This window comes from Grus americana, chromosome 13 (assembly GCF_028858705.1).
Source record: "Grus americana isolate bGruAme1 chromosome 13, bGruAme1.mat, whole genome shotgun sequence".
In the NCBI taxonomy this organism is placed as follows: Eukaryota; Metazoa; Chordata; class Aves; order Gruiformes; family Gruidae; genus Grus; species Grus americana.
Window position 1 is genome coordinate 22785430 of NC_072864.1, and position 20995 is coordinate 22806424.

The 20995-nt window shown below is 50.4% G+C and overlaps 1 protein-coding gene across 1 annotated transcript; it reads right to left on the reverse strand.

The window, feature by feature from the left end:
- Nucleotides 1-5126: 5126 nt before the first annotated feature.
- Nucleotides 5127-20995, reverse strand: GFOD2 (glucose-fructose oxidoreductase domain containing 2). The gene is made up of 3 exons (XM_054840878.1): nt 20840-20995; nt 15013-15356; nt 5127-7386 (listed from the first exon to the last, which is right to left on the reverse strand). The coding sequence occupies exons 2-3, from the start codon at nt 15269-15271 to the stop codon at nt 6488-6490; spliced, it is 1158 nt and encodes a 385-aa protein (XP_054696853.1). The 5' UTR covers nt 15272-15356; nt 20840-20995; the 3' UTR covers nt 5127-6487.

Consider the following 20995-nt stretch of genomic DNA (forward strand, 5'->3'; position numbering starts at 1 on the left):
GGGGGCTGACCCCCCTCGTTCCTGGTGGAAGGGGAGGCAACGCCAATGCTTCAGCCGGGGGCTGGGTGCCTGAAGGGGGTACAAGGCAGAGGTGCGAGGTGTGCTGCGGCGGTTGGGTCCTCTGGCAGCTCAGGCTGAGTGGGGAGGGGGTGGGATACAGGTTTACTGAACAAGCGGGGTGATGGAGGTGGGGGGCTAATGGCTGAGCTCAGTGCCGGGAGGTTTTCACCTCCCTGGGTCCCCGGGTCAATTAGGAGAGCTCCTAGGGCCAGCTGCTTTGGGGCAGCTTCTGGGGGTCTTGTCCTGGGCAGAGCTGAGCCCCCTCAGACCCCGGGCTGGGAGGGGGAACCTCTGTCCTGAGGCTCGGCAGGGAGAGGCGGACGGTGCCCACGTCGCTGCGGAGGGGACTCACTGCTGCCTGGCAGAGCACCGCGCGTTGGGGTGAACCCCCTCACCAAACCGAACGCTCATGGAGACGCCGGTCTGCCCGCAGCCCCCACCGGTGGCCTACAGCATCTGCCATGTCAGCCCCAGCGCCGGAGCCTCCTGCCCTGGTGAGGAGCCCTGAGGAGGGGCAGCACAGCGGCCGCGGGCCTGGGCACGTCCTCGCTCAGCTGTCTGCAGCCCTGGAGAACCCGGACGTCAAAGCTTTGGAGGTGAAGGGCAATGTCGTGTTGGATATGGGAGTTGCGATGAGCACAGGCTTCGTTCCCGGGTGCCACGAGCACAGCACTTGCCGCTGTGGGAGCCTTGTGCGAGAACCAGGGGTCCCGATGTGTCCCAAAATTTGGGGAGGGGGAAGGAATGGGAAAAGTTCCTTTCTGCAGAGGGTGGATGTCCCTGGGGCTGGGTCTGCTACCCAGAAACAAAAAGCACGATGTTCCTCCCCAGTCTTTTTCCAACTGAGAGTAAATGACCCCAAAAAGTTATCTGCGAGCTTCTAGTTAAGCTGCACGAAACGGCAGCTGAATCATTTCCAGCCAACTCCTCATGAACAGTTTTCTGCCCTGGTGACATGCTCGAGGGTGGCCCCAGCTCTGCTCGGAGCCTGGCAGTGCCACCGTGGGTGATGGGGGGGCAAGGTGGCAACCAGAGCCCCGGGAGGGCCAGCAGGACTCGTGGGGCCACCCAGCCCCGCAGTCCCACCCGCCACAGACAGCCGCTGCACAACACGGGTTGCTCCCGCTCGCCAGCCACCGGGCTCGCCCCCAAGACCTTGGGGCCATGTTGGATGTAAAACCCCAAATCCAGGTGGTTATTAACGGCCAGCAAAGGGGCCAAGCCACGGTGGCGGGGCATCCATGCCAGGGCCCGAGGAAAACAGGGGCAGGGACTGACAGGGCCGGAGCGTCGCTTGTCAGCGCTGTCCGCCATGTCTGCCGCAGTGGTCCGAGGATGGGCGAGGTGTCCTTGTCCGCGCCGAGCTGTACGAGGAGGAGATGGGGAAGAACAAAGAGCTCTTCCCAGAGCTGGCGGATCTTGGCTGTGTCACAGCGCTGCAGGCCTGGCTCCTAGCCTACGGTTTCAAACTCAAGGGGACAAAGTAAGTCAGCACGTCTCCTTCACGAGCCAGCTTCGTGCTGCAACCCAGCCGGGATTACCGTGCGAGGAGCAGCCACCAGCGGGGCCCGGGTCTGCCCGGGCGGGCTGCATTGCCTGAGCGTGAAACAAGGGTGGGAGGAGGGGATGAGCGTGGGATGGAAGATATTAGTTACTGTCCAGGATTTGTGGCTGGACGTGGTTCTGGTTTTATTTTGTTGAGAATAGAGGAGCTCAGTTTGTAGTAATTTTGGGAGTTGCTTAGAGTTGAAAAGAGCAGATAAACCAGAGAAGTGCGGACAGGCGTAAACTCAAAGAGTCACAGGGCTGATGGTGGGAAGAGAAATGGCACCTATGGCACGGCAGTAGCCCCGAGCCATCCATCAGCCACAGTCCGTGACCACCAGCCACGTCCAAGTCCAGCCAGGGAGCAGAACCAGCACGGCCAGGGCAGGAGCAGCGAGGTCCCAGGCACGGCCATGCCATAGCACAGGCACAGACCAAGGGCACGGGCTGCGCTCGGACGCCGCTCCCGTGCCGGGGCCCTGAGGTGCTGCAGGGCTCCATCTCCCACCGCAGCCCGAGCCGGCCCTGCCCCACAGCCGGTTTCTGTCCCACAGGGTGGACTCGCACGTGCTCCTGTTGCAGCACTCCGATTTCCAGAGGGCACGTCCCACTGGTGAGGAGCCAGGCGCCCTCAGAGGCGATGCTGGCCTCTCTGCCAAGCAGCAGAAGAAAAGGAAGAAAAGGAGATGTGTGAGCAGCCTGCGCCCCCCCAGAAGGGCCACGTCCCAGGATGCGCTGGGTGAGCAAAGCTGGTGGCTGCAGCCGCACAAGCTGGGCTGGCACGGCCCGTGCTTTAGCTGACTTGTCCCGGGAATGACGCTGGTCTAAGGCTGGATCCATAGTACAACGGGGCCGTCCCCAGCCCTGCTGCTTCTCCCAGACCTGGCAGCATCCCTGTGGGTCAGGTGCTGACGGGGGCTCTGCCACTGCTGATTCCTCAGCTGGGCCCTGTGATGCCCAGGCAGGCTCGCCATGGCTCTTCCTTCCAGCTGCTGTTTTGTCTCTGGGACGTGGCCATGTATCCCTGGCTTTTATCCCACCAGGCAGCCTCAGCTCAAGGGCATCCGCCTCCCCCACAGCCCCTGGCCCCCCGCCTGGCAAGGGCAACGTTCTTCCTCTCCTCCCCGGGCTGCTGCAGCCCCTGAGCTACAGCAGAGCCCTGGCAGGGAAGGGGGTGTCAGCGTCGGGCTCTTCTGGTACCTCTCCAGGACAACTGCCATGCCTGCGACCCTTGTACCAGTACATCAACTTCGACATGCCGGAGCTGATGCACCCATCAGCAGAGGAAGATGAAGTCCCAGGGGTGGCACAGCCAAGCCAGGTCCCTGCAGCCCCTGGGAGGGCAGCTGCTCCACAGCTGGAAGGTGAGCTCTGGTAAGGTTTACCCAGCCCCTGTATTCCCCAGGGAGCTGGCCTTGTCCTGCCAGTGACCTGCTGGTCCCCATAGCTCATCCCCCCAGAAATGCAGGCTCTGTCACCTTATCCTGTTTCTTCCGTGCTTGCCCCTAGACTTTAGAGAAGCAGCTTGGATGTCTCTGGGTCACCATTTGCAGCAGCTCTTCCCTTAGGTTTTCTCCTGAGGCTCTTAGGTGGCCCAGCCAAACAGGGCAGGACCCTTCTCCCTAGGGCAGCGCTCTTCAGAGTCTCCAGGTTCCAGAGTTGTTTTCCGAGCCTTGGCGGGACCAAAGCCATGGCCAGCCTGAGCTGGAGCTGGTGACAGCCACGCTCCAGGCAGGTCAGGCTGGAGACCCAGAGCAGCCATCCCACCCGTGCTGCTGTGATGTGGCATCCTGCTGGCTCAAATACTCCGAGGAGGTGGCTGGGCTGTTGATGCACTCACTGCTCTTGCAGGTACCTGGGCCAGCAGCGCTCCGGAGATCCCAGCCCCAGGAGGGGGTGACAAATCCATGCAGGTTGATATCGACAGGATGCTCAGATACACAGCTCACCTGGTGCCACCGCTCTTTCCTCAGTACAAATAGCCATGCAGCTTTCTGCCTCCTGTCTGGCTGCCACAGCCTGACCTGCAGCACCTGGCCCATACAAACAGCTTTGCGTTTACTGGGGGTTTTCCATGGTTGCAGAGAACCTGATTTGCTGGAAAAAAAACAAACCCGATTTTTAATCATAAGATATACCTGCACATCACTTAGCATTAGGACATGTGTGCTGTCATTCCTTCCTTATGTGTGAAACACAGGAGGCTGGGGACCAGCCTTCAAACCAGCTGCTGGAGGTCACCCTGCACAGGGGGCACGGGAGGGGATGGGGTGGCAACTGCCTTTCAGCGGCCCAGTCCCCCTCTGCGGGCTGCGCTAGCCGGCAGCTGCTTCCCCTACATCTGCGTGAGACGAACAGCGATTGCACAGGGGAATGGAGACCTCACAACAGCGACCCGCCTCATCCAAAGGAACGCTCCTTTGGCCACCATCCCGCTCTGCCAGCACAGGGCAGCTGGAGGCTGTAGCCAGCCTACAAGAAGCCTGTTCTACCTCCCTGTATGCTTCTGCGGTCAGGTCTCCTGCTCACCCAGGAGTCTTGGCACCCTCTTTCCTGGAGCTGGGATCATCTGGAGATGTTTTGTGCTTCCTCCTTCTCCTGTAGGAGTTGTACTTTAGGATTTTCTGCCCAGTACAAATGTCCTGAACAAAGGCAGAAAGGAAGGGTCTCAGTTCAAGGAGGACAGCTTCAAAACAGATCCAAAACTGGCACAGAATAAACCAGAGCTGTTCTGTCTGAACGAAGGCGGCAACTTCCATGTGAGCTCAGGAGACATTATCTCACCCACTTTACATAGCACATAGACATAACAGCCATCAGCTGCTCAGAGCCACGGCAGGAACACCCCTCCTCTACCTGTAAAGGATGGTTTGCAGAGATGCAGCTTTCACTGCTCCGCCTGCTGAGGCTGGGAATGGTGAATAAGTTTCAACCATTTGCTTTCTTTATCCAGCAGATGAGATTGCGCAGAGCGCAGGAGCAGCCACGCTCCGACCCTTGAAAACAGCACCGTAGTACATTTGTTTCTGTCAGAGTTTAACATGTTGAAAGTAAATACCCAAAGGTAAAGAAAATACCCGATTTACACGCTCAAAGGAAGCGGCCCCATCGATACTACGGGGATTTTGCTTCTCAGTTGGTGTCTGCCAGCAATTTCTACTATGAGTCAGGCAGAAAAATCAAGATTCTGTTCATCACAAAAGTTGACATGGTAAGTCCAAGATGGGCAAGAGAATCTCTGAAACCAGCTACTCAACAGCTGTTGTCTGAGGGAAACGGCAAAGAGTTGGGAAACAGACCTTCTGGTGGGACTTACCTTCCCTTGGTGAGAAATGGATGACACTTGCTGGGATAGCACAGAGCTATCTCCTACTTTTTCCACACCCCAGCTTGGCAGCAAAAGAGCTGAGAAGTAGGGAAAGACTCGACAGGTACTTGAGCCCCAGCTCTAAGTCTCCTGTTTGCATTGATTAGGATGGTTTCAGCTTGACCAAATCAAACACAAGCACACGGCTGCATAAAGAATGCCCTCAAGAAACACAACTTTTTATTTCTGTAGAAAACAAGATACTTTTCAGGAAGGACCAGCTTATGAAACAGCAGTTTGCATGTTAATATACATAAATACACAGGGTTACAATTTAGTGGGAAATACATTAAAAAAAAGCTTTCAAGTACACAAAATAAATGCAGTAAAATCGGACCATCCCTTTCACATACCTGCCTCAGAGAGAAACGTTTCTCAAAGGGAATGAACTTCCATCCATGATCTGCCAACAGACCTCTACACTGGACACAAGCTGCCGGAGGGCGTGAGGACGGGCAGGGCCAGAGGGTTAATATCCAGTGTTTGAGATCAAGACAGCTCAGTCCCCAATTCTCTCAACTATCAGGACATGTGTAGTGTGACAATTACCCAGCTGGCACATTAAGAGAGCTGCAAGAGGTAGGAAATACCTCCTAACTTCCATCTGCAGGTCCACGGAAGGTTAATGCTATCCAACTTCGTTACCCACGACACCGTGGAAATCCCGTGACCCTGGGAGGCATTCATTAACAGTCGCAGAAATGAGAACGTGGCCCCGCAGTCACGGCACCGGTGCTGCCAGGCAGTAAACGCAACCGGCGGGCACAGAGCTCATGGAAAAAAGCTGCTGGAGGCAGGCAGCCTCTCGAGTAGAAGGAATAATGTCTACAGATATGGAAGAATAGCGCAAATCATCACAAACTTCCTGAAGATTTTCCTGCCAAGACACCGTCAACAGAGAATTCAGAGCATCATTTAAATAAAACCCCAGTTTAAATGAATTTTAAATACATTTGCCACATGCAGGAAGCCAAAAGGCCAATCTTTATGTTACAAACTTTAATCCGTTCCTTCTACTTTTTGTCCTACAGGAGTTTAGAGACCTGTTACATCACTAAAATTTTACAAACTGAGGAGTAACACTTAAATCAGTCTCCAAGAGAAAAGGAAAAGGCATCTGAACGACAGATACTCCCTGATCTTGCTCTGCATGCTCTCATGTTAAAATTGTTAAAATAAGCAACCTGTGCAACAGGGGTTGTGTCCCATTTCCAAGCCATGCAATGGCAGAGATCCCATGCTTCACTTCAGCTACCGCAAGTGCAAAGGGCAATTCAAGTTTTCCTACCAGTCTCCAAGACAAAAATTAAACATTTGCAAAAACAGAAACATTTAAAACTCTTTAAACAATTTAAATCAGAATAGTTTCTATCAGAACATGACATATTTTACACGTTTAAAAAAAACCAAGGAACTCAGGTTATTAAATAAGCATCTACACATCTTAAAAACAGAGAGGTTTTTTTACATTACAGCCAGAAGTGTTAATTGTCCTATCGTCCAAAGCAGGAACGTTCATAAGTTATTTCTTTGAAGCGCCTCGCAGAGGTTTTGATTGGCATCTGGTTCCTCGGTCATCACCTCCACAGCCTCCCACTCCCCTGACCTGCTGGATTTCTTGATGGCCTCTACTACACTCTGCATGTACAGACCATCTTCAAAAGAGGCTGCCATGGAGACAGGTTTATGATCCCATGTCCGACGGTCTTCCTGGTCTTGGAAAGACTGCCGCAGTGCCTGCACCATGTACACCATTCCTTTTAGGTAAAGCAGCGGGATGTCTTTGAACCCCTTATCCAAAAGGCCCTTGTTGACAGTCAGAGAGTCTGTAAACAGTAGTTCTTCTTGGAGCGTGGTGTTTTTCTGCCCGTACAAGTCCGTCCCGCGAGCTATGAGGCGACCAGTAGACCCAACAATCATGACTTCATGGATGAATGACCCAGGCATGTTGAAGTTGAGAGTCACAGTGCAACAGACACCCTCACTCATTAGCAACTGGAAAAAGCAGAAGTCATCGCTAGTGACGTGGCGGATCCCGCTTATAGCTGTGTTCTGCTTCACAAAAGTCTTGAGCAAACCGTGGACCTTCTCTGCCCTCCTGCCAATGAGGTGAGTTAGGAGGTCGATAATGTAGGTTCCCATTGTATGCAGACCACCTCCTCCCATCAGCTCGTCGCAGATCCAGTTGTACTTGTGGCTGAGCAGGCTTCCCCCGTAAACTCGTACGTCGCAGATCATCACGTTGCCCACGTAGTGTTCTTCTATCAACTGCTTCATCTTCACAAAGGCAGGCAAGAAACGGAGAACATTGCCAACGATGCTCATCAGCTTGGGGTAATACCTGGCAGCTGTGACCATCCTGAAGGCATCCACAGAGGTAGCAGCTTTCTCACAGATCACGTTCTTCCCTATTCCTGCAGCACAAATGAAAAAAAACATATATAGCACACACGAGCGAAACATGCTCAGACGCCCCAAAGGTTGTCAAGAAATGGTGTTTGTAAGAGTCGGGCTTTCCTGCTGCAGTTCCAAAGGCAAAGGTCTGGGAACTAAAATAGGAACGCCAAGTGCAGCAAGGCTCTAAGCTGCTTCCGAGATGCTCCAGTTGCAGAGCTGACAAACTCCCACAGGGAGAAGCTCCAAATAAAGAGAGGGTTTTTACATGATGAAAGATAAATGGCCAAATGGCATCACATGGCATCAAAACAAGACACAATCTGCGTGTTGTAGCTATAAAACTATTTCAATGCCTGTACAGCCAGAGGAAAAAAAGAGTCATGTACCCTGCAGGGAGGACGTGAGTGAAAGGGAGATTTGATTTTCACTTTGTATTTCACCATCACTATGAATTTATTCTTTTAAATAGATAAATAGAAATGGGACATACAGGATACTTCGTGGCCTGCGTACGGAATACAAGAATTAGAAAAAATGCTTTGGAAGGTGAATTGTTTTAAAAGCATTGTTAATTGGAAAGCCAAACATTTTGGTCTGCACATACAGCCTACTCGTACAATTAGACTGCAAAAGTGACTGTGAGTTACAGAGACGAGAGCTATACTCGCAAAGCTGACCCACTGCATTTTTATTCCTACTGATGCACTTCATCTTGTGCTCAGGCTGAATCAATGTGGGCAGTCAATAATTCGTAAAGCAGAAATAAAGTCACACAAAAGGGCACCCCAGTGCAAGCTTCAACCACGTTCCTACATTTGGTGCTCTGCTAGTATTCCCCCTTCCTCCCCCATCTTCGCCCTTTTCTCATGACATAGCTTAACTTTTCCACATACATCTGTTCCGATAAAATATTTCTCTAAACATTTTTCAATGTAACAACCCGGTATATACCTAGAAGTCTCCAGACATTAACTAGTGATGTCGGACCTGAAGGTCAGTCACCTCATACCACAGTTTCTGCCTAAGAATTGCAGGAATCACCGCGTGTGGCGACAGGCACCTCTCTGAAAGCTTCTCCTTGCCCAGGGCGGACTGCGTTCCCTGCTCCAAACAGCTTTTAATCCACTCCCTGATGAGAAGATACCAGCACAACTGCTTCAGTCAGTCTCTGGCACATGAGAAGCCAGATCCCACACTCCACCTCCTGGCTGTGCTGGGCAGGGGACACATCGCCATGCCCAGCTCGGCCCAGGGACAGCTGCAGCTAGAGAAAACTCAGAACCTGTATTTCTAATAGACACAAGCAAAATCCAGTCAGAAAACGACGAGAGTACAATTTTTAGTGGTCTCTTCCAAAGAAATCCCCTAAATTGACATGAGTCAATGGAAGCTTTACTGAACAAAGGGTAAGGTCAAGGTCCCTGGGGACACCCTGGTAGCCCCCTATTTCAGGGACCATTTCTGACTCCCCCGTCCCCAATCCTGCTGCCGAGACGAGGCACAACGCTCTGTTCGATATTCTGCGGGGCTAGCTAAAGCACTTTGAGATGCTTCAGCACCTGGTTTGTCTGCCTTGTTTAAATGGCACTTATCTCAAGCCAGGTTACAGTAAAATATAAACAAAACAAAAAAGCAAAAGGAACTTCACAGCATCCTCAGCAGAAAATAAAAGCGACTCTCGATCTGCGTACAAACGGGGCACAGCTCCATGCAGCTCTCCCCTTGCCCAACCCTCCGCCAGGTATTAGGCGGTACAGGAGCTGGCTCAGGGTACAAACCCGGCATGGAAACATTCACTCATTTCGGCTCTTTTCTGGCAGGTTATTGCCCTGAGTTGGCTCTTCACGGAGCCTGACAGTGCCCAGACACAGCGGGCTGGGTCCCTGCAGCGGGGGATCGACAGCGGAGCCAAAGGAGACCACCCCCACTGCCCAGGGACAGCCGTTTCACGCCAGGCAGTTGATCGCGCCGGACTGCCCTTGCCCTGCCGCCTGCCCTCATCCTCACGTCAGCGCTCTGCTCTTTTGGCCAGCGTGGGCTGAGCCACTTGAGGAGCTAAAAACGGCTGGTGCCTTTTTTTGGGGTGGCAGCCAGCGCAGTGCACTCACAGCTCAGCGCAGCCCACCGAGCGCTGCCAGAGTGCCAGGACGGAGACCGGGCTACATCATAACGTCTCAGGGATAATCCTGTGGTCGCCCTCAGTGGGACGTCCCCCTGGTTGTCCCCAAGCTCATGGAGAGGCTGTGCAGCAAGGAAAGGGCCAAGCTGGAGATGGCTACGAGGTCCCTTAGCAACAAAAGGGCCATGACTTCTGTTTTCTGAGGCAGAGCAACTTCCAACTCTCATCTTGTTACTGTTATTTTGATAACGAATAACCTGAACTTTGTACCACAGTTTTCTTAAATCACTGCTGCAAAATTTTCTGTTGAGGTCCCCACCAGCCAGGAGACATGAGAGCCACCATGGGGCTCTGGTGCTCCTTGGAGCCCTCTGTGAGCCAGTTCAGCTCACCAACTGAGCCCAGCTTGGAAAAGCGAGCTTCCTTTTTCCAAGCAGGTGGATTAAACCAGCTCACAGGTGGGCCTAAGCCCACAGAAGGGGTTGCATGCCCAGGACACAGGAGATGGGGCTGTGGAGTTGGGTTTCCCCACCTCAGAAGCAGCGAGCAAGGACAGGAACAGCTCCGCTGTCTGTGATGAAGCTCGTCACAGGCTGTCCTAACAACATGCCTCAGGGTCTCCTCCAGGCACACGCTGGAGTGAACCCTGTCTGCGGGGAGCACACCAGCTTCTGCAGACCATCGCTCCACTGAAGTTCTCCTAGAACGCTAGAGAGAGAAAGAGTCAATCTTCCTCCCTAGAACTTACTTCATTTTGTCCTTTATCCCAGAAACAGGCTATCTGCCCTGCCTCATGACAGCCAGTGCTGCTTCACGTCCCGGAAGGAGGATGTTCTGCTGCCAACCCACCCCACAGTTACCAGCTCCTGGCCCCCAAGGGCCAGGAGCTGCAGCGATGGGTCCTCAGGAAGCACTGCTTGCTCCCAGTGCTGCATTCCTTACTGCTTGAACGTGAAACGACATACCTAATGCAACCAGCTAAGCAGCATGAGGGCGTGTAGCTCTCTACCAGCTCTTACGTTGCTTACGGCTGTCGTTAACTCAACAAGCAATCAGACCTGACCCTGAACAAACTGATACTCTGCTCCTGGCGCACAAGAAACCACCTCTCCACAAAGTGCATTTCCAGGCAGGTGCACCCCTCACAACAATCATTACTAGCTCTGCACGCAGAAGAAACTAGTCTTAATTATGACTTTTTAACTGGTTGTTGTAGCAAGAGGGAGAGAGAGTAAACAGTCACCATGTGAGGAGTCCTTAAACAAAACATCTACTCCCATGTTCAGGGCAAAAGCACCTGCTAGATTCCAAGAATTTTCAAACCAATTCCTGATTTAGTAAATAAACTAAACATTTAAAAAAAGGTATCTTAACTCTCATTAGTGTAATATAGCCAAATCATGGCTTCATTGAATGAAATAGCAGATTTAAAGTGTGTTCACGGCCTATGGAAGCAATCAAAAAACAACAGATAGGCCGAGACTTATTGGACAGCAGAACAAACTAGTCTGTTTTCTCCTAAAGGAATCTCACATCTCTAGTCAGATCCACACTGTCCATCAGCAACGAGGCCTCGGCTTCTCCTGCAGCTGCTTTGCTACGCCACATCCAAAACATGCCACACAGGAAGTATTTTACAGTCCTGGTTAATAAAATGCACGGACGGAAAACTCACTGCTTTCTCATGCTACCTGGTGGACGCTACCCAGAGCCGCGACAGGAGCTGAGGATGGAAGGGCCCCCAGCCCACTCCTTCCTCCTGGCAGGGAGGGTGCCAGTGTGGGCAGGAGGAAGGGGAAGAGACCCCGCAGCCTGGTGGGGCACGCAGGAAAAGATGGGAGAAGCGCACCCCAAACCTTAAAGAATCGGCTCTATCTGCAATCAACGTGCACGTGAGCTGGGGTCTCCTCTCTGCCTCAGGCCGGGTGCATACCGACAGGCTACGGGACACCAAGACCACATGTGGCCCACCACTCCATCGAGGAGGTCCTTCATGTCCCAGGGGCTGCTGAGCCGCCTGGAATAGGAGGTAGCACAGCAGGGCTCCCGATGGGGGAGAGGTCCTGCTGTCCTGTCCAGGCAGGATGTGCAGGAGAGTGAACACAACAAGCAAAGGCACCCATGAACAGCGTGTCCCTGCAGCACGGTCAGGAGAGCACCGGCCACGTGCCACGCAGCCTGCCCTGGCAGTGCGAGGAGCAGACTGCAACGGAACGGGACAGAGCAGCCTTCTCTCCGTGACAGCTACCACTTCACCTCTTTGGCTGTTTCTTTGCCTGGCTTTCGTAGCCACAGCCGCCCATCCAACACTGTCCATGAACAGCTGAAGTCCCCAGCCTTGCCTCTCTCTGCACAGAGCGTTGACTCAAACTACCAAATCTATCTACGTGTCCATTGAACTGAAGCCCCAGCTTTTTACTCCCCTGAATAACGTCAGATACCTGAGGTTGCACCTAAGGCAGATGTGCAACTGGCCGCTGTTGAAGCACACCAGACCATGCTTTGTCCACCATAAGAAGCTGGGAGTGTCTGAGGAGCCTTCCCAAAGAACTGGCTGTTTCAGATGTGCTTGCTTTGGGAGCCTCCCAATGAACGAACGCTCATTCCAAAACATACTCCATCATTTCATCTCGTTTGCCTATGGTTTGAAGAGACCTCCGTGCTACTTGTTACAGAGGCAGGAAGCACAATATGCAAAGAGCACTCTCAGCAGGCTTGTCCATCCTGTTTCACGAACAGGAAATCTGGATTTGTCACAACACAAAGCAGTGATAGAGCCCTTTCCAACTCTTTCCTTCACAGCTAACATACACGTGCTATAATTTGTAGGGATTCCACAAAATCAGGGGGTCAAACAATCTATGTTGCAAAGATGCCTTAAACGATGTCGTCAACCAGTATAAACCAAGAGAGACAGGTAAAAGGTTCCTCTGTAGCCACTCCACAAACCACTTGTTTTGATGGCTGGGCTCACTACATGCAGCAGCATTATCTTTAGCATCCTGAAGAAATTTTACTTTGAGGACTTCTCATGTTCTGCCTCCCTGAACTTCGCCTGACGCACAAACATCCCACGTTTTACATTCCACTCCAGCGGGTAACTCTGCTCTGTGCTCATCTAATTTTAACTGTGGGACATGAACCACAACACAGACGTTTCGTGAAATTCATTTAGTTCCTCTGAGATCAAAAGCAGCACAAATTTTAGGATAGCTTCTTGCTTTGCCTGTTGTGGAGATAAACCATAAGATTACACTGATCTTAATTTGAATTATCCTCTGGGCTTTGATCTGTTCTGTCTGGTTCATGAACTCAATTAAAGTGTTTTGTCCCCATCATGCCAAAGCTGTACCTAGGCTTGTTTACTGATGTCTGGCAGTAACAAACTTATGCAAGCAAATTGCACTGCCTGGAAAAACTGGGTCTCTCTCTCTCTGCCAGAAATAAAAATGTAAGTACATTAAAAAAACAAAACCCCCCAAAACCCCAAATAATTAAAGTATTAAAAAAAAGTATACAAATAAGTAATAAGATGTAAGCACTTTAAAACAAACCAACCAACCCCAACAAAACAAAACACACAAGACCATTATCATTGCACCACATCTGATCTTTCCTAAAGCCCAGTTCCCGGCTGGTAAACACCAACCTATTCTATACAATTCACAGCCAATAATTCTCTAATTATAAACATCACTGTATCAATCTGAACTTTCAGAGAAAACATACTTGCCCTCTTTGGCCCTACCATGATTTTGTGTTCCTTCAGAACGCTCAATCACAACAAGCCATCCAACACTGGCTTAAAACACGTCATGACATACTTGGTAGAGGATCTACTGCTATCATTGCGATGAGCCTAGAAAGCTGAAAGACGAGGTCAGCACCATATTGGGTCCGAGACGCCTGTACCAGTTTGCAGATCAGAACATTTCAAGACAGACAGAAGTGAAGAATAAACCACTTTGTCTCATCCATTGATTTCCCTAGCTTTTTCAACTTCCCACTTATCTATCTATACTGGCAGTCAAGCACACATATCACCTCTGCACTTCTGCACCCGCTTTATTCCCTTTATTCCCCTTTCCTCCTCCAGATAATGCCATCTCACAGGTTCCCAGCCCTCAAAGAAAGAATCTCAATCCATTTTAGTTAATAATTCACCAGAGAAGGTTCAATTCTCTCCTTTTAGCCCACTTGACCATCAAGAGCCATGAGAGCTAGTGAAACACGTACTACCTAACAAGGGTTTATCAGAACTTTTAGCACATTTAAAGAGATAAATTCTAACTTAGAGTTCAAATAGTCAAAAATCAGAATACCTTAAATTCAAAGGACAGTAGTCTAACAAAGTAAACAAATCTAAAAATGTGAAACAAAAAAAGCCTGAAAACTCTCTCTGCATATCTAAGTGGCATTGCAAATGTTTGTGCGGGGAGTTGTTTACTTCCAAAACAAATTACTGTAGACCAAAGAGGCTAAGAACAACAAACCACCCTGGCTCACATGGTTTGAGATATTACCCATCCTAAAATTAACTCATGTGGATCTCCTGTAAACATGGTAAAAATATCACACTTGTTATTTAGAGAATTATACGCAAACTGACGCCCACGCTGTACTACATGAGAGGACATTAACACTACAAAGTCACACGCTGGAGAATTAAGAAACGTCAGGATGCCCAGGCAGCTGGCTCGCACCTCCCTGCCCAACCAGTTCGGGGTGCCGTCCCTTCTCTCCCAGACACCCTCACCCAGCCCATCTCACCAGATTCCTCCTGCCGTCCCCAACATCTCCTCCTCCCCCAGCACCTGCCCTCCTGCGCCAGGCAGAAGGATTCCTCCAGCGAGTCTGCACCCGGGACCCTCCCAGCCTGCTACGGACAAGGGTGGCCAGAGAGCTCCAGGTGGTGGCCAGGGCACGCTGGCTGAAAGCGGCATCTGCAGAGAATTTAGGTCCTAACTCACAAGATCCTACTTGAGTGCATGCAAACACTTCTTCAAAGGCTTTTTAACTTTCAAGTTTGGTTTTATTTGTGGGGAAAACAGAAAGCAGAGCTGAACAATCCCCCCACCCCAGGTAAATCTCAGTTTCCTATTGCAGAAGGTGAGGAGATTTGAAATCAATTAAGCAACTGAAGTTGTTTGTTTGGGGGTTTTTTTGTTTGGTTTTGTTTGTTTTTTAAATGGGCATAGAAACATTTTTCCCCCCTCCTCCTCCTCATCTCTGAAACAGCTCATTTTTATTAAACCGTCCCCACAATAAGTTCAGTCTGAAGACGACATGGGATATTTTAGCCCAATTGCTTCAAGATTTGCAAAGCTATAAGCAATTATAAATAGTATTTTTACAAAAATTCTGGGTAACCTTTCTCACAGATGGTGCTACCAATTCCACACCAAACCTTTGGCACTGCATTTGCACGTTGGTGCAACCAGAATTGTGCTGGGGTAACAGCTTCAAATTTCAGTCTGCCAAAGAGCTATGGATTTTTGGTCCAACTCCAAAGATAAAAAGGTACCTAGAGCCTTCACAGCAATTTGCCGAGTTAGTGGTGGAGGGATATTGATGCAAACCAAATCTACGTCCTGGTGCAGCAAAACATCGTCAGTCCGACTCGTGTAGAAGGAGATGTTCATTTCCTCTGCCAGCTGTTTGGCTTCCTCTTCAGTCTTCCCCCAAAGCGCTTCAATGGAGAAGCCTTCTGCTCTCAGCAAGGGTACCAGTACCCGGGCGGTGCTGCCAGTTCCAAACACACCCACTCCAGGAAGCATTTTCATTCTGCATTCATTCAAGCATCAGGGTCTACACGTAGGCTTTCAATAAAATGTTCGGCTCCTCAGCTTTCCCTTCCATCCACGGTTCCTGAAACGTGAAAAGTTACATGTCAGTATCAACAAAAAGCATATTTTAATATCAAATGCATCTAGCCTGAATGCTAGCTTCTGTTCTTCATACGGCATTCAAAACCTCCAAAGATCCTAATGAAAAATACAAAACCCCCCAAACCTGCAATCCACAGAGAAATAGTATTAAGGGACAGTCAAACAATCCTATTGCAGAACAACAGTAAAAAAGCAGCTTGACAAAGTCACGAGCAACTCCTGAGGTTCAACACTCAGGACGCACGTACGGAAACACACACGAGCATCCCGGGACAAACCAGAGATGGCGAGGCACAAACTGGGAGCGACAGGAAGTGTCCAGAGGACAGGACGTAGAGTTTATCGCACCGGCTGTAAAAGCAGCACTGCTGTAGTTGTGAGGATGTAAGTCTCTAAATGAGATAAGGGTTTGTGAGATGAGGTAATATCTTTTATTAGATTGACTGAGATAGTTGGAAATAATAGGCAAGCTTTGGGGCTCATAAATCTCTCTTCAAAATTAAATACACAAACTGAAAACAACTACTTGGAGCTTGACAAATATGGCAAATAGTTAAGCCAGTCCAGAGAACATCTAGAAAATATGTCCTGTGGGGAAAGCATGGATTCACCGAGCTTGGTTAGCCTGGGGAGGAGAAGGCTGCAAGGAGAGATCATGGCAGTGTTTAAATACATAGAAAACTGCTTTCAGAATGGCAAAAGGTGCTCCTCTACATCCACTGTGGGCAGTTAAAAGTTTTACTTAACTCGGGACAGTTAAAAATATCTCCTTCTGCCCATGACATTTAATCTTCAGGAATGCAGGGGTTTGCACAGAATTATCACATACCCTACACACAAACATTTGGTTAAGTCACACTTCTTTTGTTCTTTTAAGTGTTTCCTGGTAAATTAATCCCTTCGGATCTCTACTTGCCAGTTGGTCTTAGAACTGCTTCTGGCCACAACTGGCTGAGCTGCCTTTAGCATTCCCTTTAGTGCTGAATTCGAGGAGAGATGGCAGAAATCTCCTCAACCTGTGACACTGCAGCAACCTACGATCTGGCTTTTGTTCTGTGCCTTTTTGAATTCTTACCTAGTACACTCACTGTTGACCTTTTTTGAATGATTTTTTTTTTTTAAGAGATGAAAAAGTTTTCTTAATTTTATAAACATGACAAATTCAGTTTTCTTTTATAAGCTTATAATGAAAAATGCAAAGACCATGTTGCAAAGAGAACCGGTACCAACACCAGAGCAACACCTTCAGAAAAAAAAAAACCACAAGCAACACGATCTGTTTCGGAAAGAGACGGTTCCTCATCTCCCCCATCCTAAAATACTCACGCTAAGTTACAACGTGTGAAAGCAAATCCCGACACGGCACTGGGAAGTCAAGCTACCCACAGTGCAAATGCTCCGTATGCCATCAGCATTTTGTTGGTCTGGGGGTGCGTACGCTGACCAGCACAGCAAAACTGCAACCCCGACTGAATTTCTAGGTATTTGTGTAGCATAGACACTAAACTAGGGAAGAGAAACAGCAGCACTTGCGAACATTTATTGTGCAAAACACACACAAATGTTTACAGATGCTATAAAACACCTTATGAAATATTTACTGAATTAATTCAATATGGTTTTTTCGTTATTCTGTGTGATGTTAGGTTTGCAGTGATACAGTCATTGTCTTTCTTTATAAAGATGAACAAAGTTCATTTGAATTTGAATTAACTCCTTTTTATCCGACATTCAGCAGAACACTCAAATATGGACAGTATCAAAAGGATCTTGAAAAATATTTACTATCCTACATAAAGTGGTAACTTACTGGCAGGAAGGATGGCTTTTATTCAGGCTCGTTTTCTATAAATAATGCAAACAAAAATAAAATCCTGCAACTGGATGAACAGTAAGTATAACTGTTGACGTCTCCACACAACCAATTTGGTAGTTTACAGGCTGGAAGAAAAACTGCTTGCACTAAAAAGAGCAGCATCTTTTGAACAGACGCAAACTAAGCAAGGTGGAATAGAGGCAAGGTGAGTGTGTGCCTGCTTGCACCAGATCGCACAGGCACGCTCAACAATGCCAAAATTACACAACATGACAAAAAGCTTAGAATTAGAAAAGGTTGAATTCTTTGAAGATGCTATTAAGAGCACACTGTAGCACTTAGCATGTGGAATAGGAGACTCCTGCTACTCAGGTAAGCCCATTTTTGTAACACTCATCTATTTTAAGTTCTACTTTTTTCTGTTTCCCATCCAACTGCCTCTTAAAAATCTCAGTCAGCTGGAATTCATTTCGAACTCATTCCCAAAACGTAACACACTGCTGTGTCAGTGTCACGATTGGCACAAACCCACCAAAGCTAGTGATTTGCTACCACAGAGACCAACTCCTGATGATACAAGAACTTAAGGACACCGGCTCATCACCAGTACAACAAATGAATTGGCCAACCCAGCCTCAGCAATGCCTTCTAGCAAGGCGGCCACGCTCGCAGGGTAGGAGGACACGAGCTACAGGGCCCAGCAGGGCTTGAGACCCCCCCCAAAATACCGCAGCCGGCAGCGCTGACCAGAGGCCACACTTCTCTTCCTCACTTGAGGGCCACCCGCAGCCTCTTATTCCCTCTCCAGTCTTTCGCCATCTGGGCAGCCCTGGTTTGTCAGGACAGTCGCAGTGGGACGGATGTGGATGCCAAAGTGGCAGCGAAAACACAGTCCTTGCACGGGGCACGTCGCAGAGCGTGCGTGGCACAGGCAGAACTAAAGTAAATGCTGAAAAAGCTGTAACAGGAGGTTCAGCAAAAGCTTTTGAGGAGGGGTACCAACGTGGTACCCCGCACACACCTTGCAGACACACTCAGGCGCTGGTAGACAGGACAGTCCAGCCTAGACCAGCCTGAGGAAGCAATCTAAAATCCCACTGTATCAAAATGAGGTCACAGCCAAGGAGAGAGGCAGCTGTAATTAACAGTCTATGAAGAACGAACAGAGACCCCAAGAGAACAGCACCGTGACACTGCAAAAGTCCCCAGAGCACCATTCTCTGAAGCTCTATGTGCGTTTCTGATACTTCTCCTCCAAGGGCGGGGGGAAGCAGAACTGGAAATGATACAAAGGTGATCAAAAGCGTACAACATCTTCTACATAAGGGAGACCTAAGCAAGCAAAGATTCCTCAGTCTGGCAAAGACGTGACTGAGAGAGATGTCACAGAAGGTAATGAAGTCACAAGTGGCTTAAGATGGAGAAAAAACAATTTTTCACTGTCTCTCCCAGTGCAGGAACAAATCAAATGGAGCTCAGAGAAAGCAGAATCAAAACAAGGGACACTAGACATTTCAAGGAATCCGCTGAGGGTCACCAAATACACAGAAGTCACATCTAGCACAACAAGCAGCTGAGCTGAAAACTACTGAAATGCTAGATTCAGCAGAGCATGGAAACAGCTCCAAGAAAAATGCCTGAAACTTCAACCAACACCAGCTTAGAATTAAGTATGCCTACATAATTATTCTAGGACCCAGCAAGCCTCAAACCTTCAAGCAAGCTTTGCCAAATTAGTTACATAAATCAGGAAAAGCCTTTTATAAAACACTCTTTCAGAAATTAAAGTCCTCATGCATTGTTATCTCTGGTGAGCAATTAGTGAAATGAACGCTTTTCTGAGTACCCTCCCACAGAAACACCAAAAGGTTTTTATCTGGAAGTGAAAACTGGATTGAAACAGGTATCTTGCAAGTCAGGAGATATAAATCAATTTCCTGTTTAAAGAGATGAAATAATCAATACCTGTAACATCGCCCTGAACTTAAATTTTCAAATAGAGGCACTTAAAGCTTCTCAATCTTGTTGCAAGCTGCAATTCCTTTTTATGGCCACAAAATGTTCCCATTCTTTGCTGAATTTCACGGTGAAGTCCCACCCTGCAGTCACAGAAAGAAGCTGTTTGACTCTTTTGGGATACATAGCAACAAGCATTTACGCAATCTAATGCAATGAAAAGCCTGACGATTCCCACAGGATCCAATTCAGTTCCACATAGAAGCAGTCAGGGAGTTCAGAAGGTAAAAGTCTTGAAAACTAAATATTGCAGTCAAGGACTACAGTGCCCAGAAACGGTTGTGGACCATTACAGATGGCCAAAGGTAGTAAAAGAATAACAGCCCGTGTCCAAAAAGACACTGGTCAGGGTAACACTGGCTTTGCAGAAGGAGAAAGCAATTCACACTTCTCCAACTCCTCCTAAAAAGTTCAATTTTGGTTACGAGGAAGGCGAGGAATGCGGTGGAGGAGCACACCAGCAAGAGGGGCACTGTTTCCATCCAGCTGGTCGCTGCTGTTGAGTTTGCAAAGAAAGCAAAGACAAGTAACAGGGGCTGTACAAGTAATAAAGTTGCTACTGGTTGTGGCATCCTCACAGATCTTAAGGCTGCCTGAGAATCTTTGACAAAATCTACAGAGGAACTACTCGGATTTTCACTCCGCAGCAGGGGTCTTGCACTTGTGACGTTAACGCACGGCAGAGCCCTCCTGTGAAACAGATGCTGCCCCAGAACCGTCAGTTCTGAGGGGACCCCAACAGAGGTGACCGACATGCTGGCAGAGACTGCGGGCACCGCTCGGGAAGCCAGCAAGGGCCCTGCAGGAACAGAGCTGGGGAACGTCACTGGTCCACCCCGAGAAGCTGGAGGTCACCTCATGCGTGAGGTCACGTTTTCCTGTCAAACCGCTCATCCTTCTGGCACGCGTGTACCTGAAGCTCTGTACATAACGGCGCACGTGTTGATGTCAAAGAGACCGGCACGCTTTCCTTACTAAACGTGCTTTTAATTCAGTGCAGGCGAGCTGTGCGACAACCCACGAGCCCAAAGCCTCGACGGCTCCCACCACAGCTCAAGACAAGGCCGGCGCAGCGCCCGGTCCTTCCCGGTCTGGACGCGCAGGAGCAAGGGCCCCGCTCCCGGCACTGCGCTCCCGCAGGTACGGCCCGGGGCAGCGGCGAGGACCGCGCCAGGGACAGCAGCGGCTGGAAAATCCTGGAAACCGGGGCGGCCCTCACGCTGTCGCCGTGCTGCGGGGCTGGGGCAGGGCACGGCAGCCCCGGGGATGCCTCGGGCACGGCCCTCGGTGCTCTCCGCTGACCGGGGGCGCAGGGCTCGGGCGGCTGCTCTTTGTGTGCAGGTCCCTCACCGGACTGGACGGGGCAGGCCCGCACCTCACCTCACCTCACGGGACCGGATCGGGCAGGGCCTCCTCCCTCCCCTCCCCTTATCCCACCCCACGAGGCCGAGCCGGGCAGGCTCACCGCTCCCCTCAGGACGCCGGCCCACACGGAGCAAGTCCCACCGAGCTCCCCAGGGCGCCTCCCCGGCCGCGCCCGGCCCAGCGCCGTCAGACAGGCCCGCACCCCGCTCGCCGCCAAGCGGCCCCGGGCCGGGGAGGGGTCCGGGAGCGCCCCGAGCCGCCCTTACCTGCCGCCGGTCGGCGGAGGGGGCTGCGGCTGCCGCCCCGCCTCGCCTCGCCCCCCCGCGCATCCTCCTGCCGTGCCGGGCGCGCTCCCCTGGCGGCCGCTCGCTCCCGGCGCGGCGCACGGCGACGCCCTGCCGGGCCCGCGCAGGCGCGGCGGC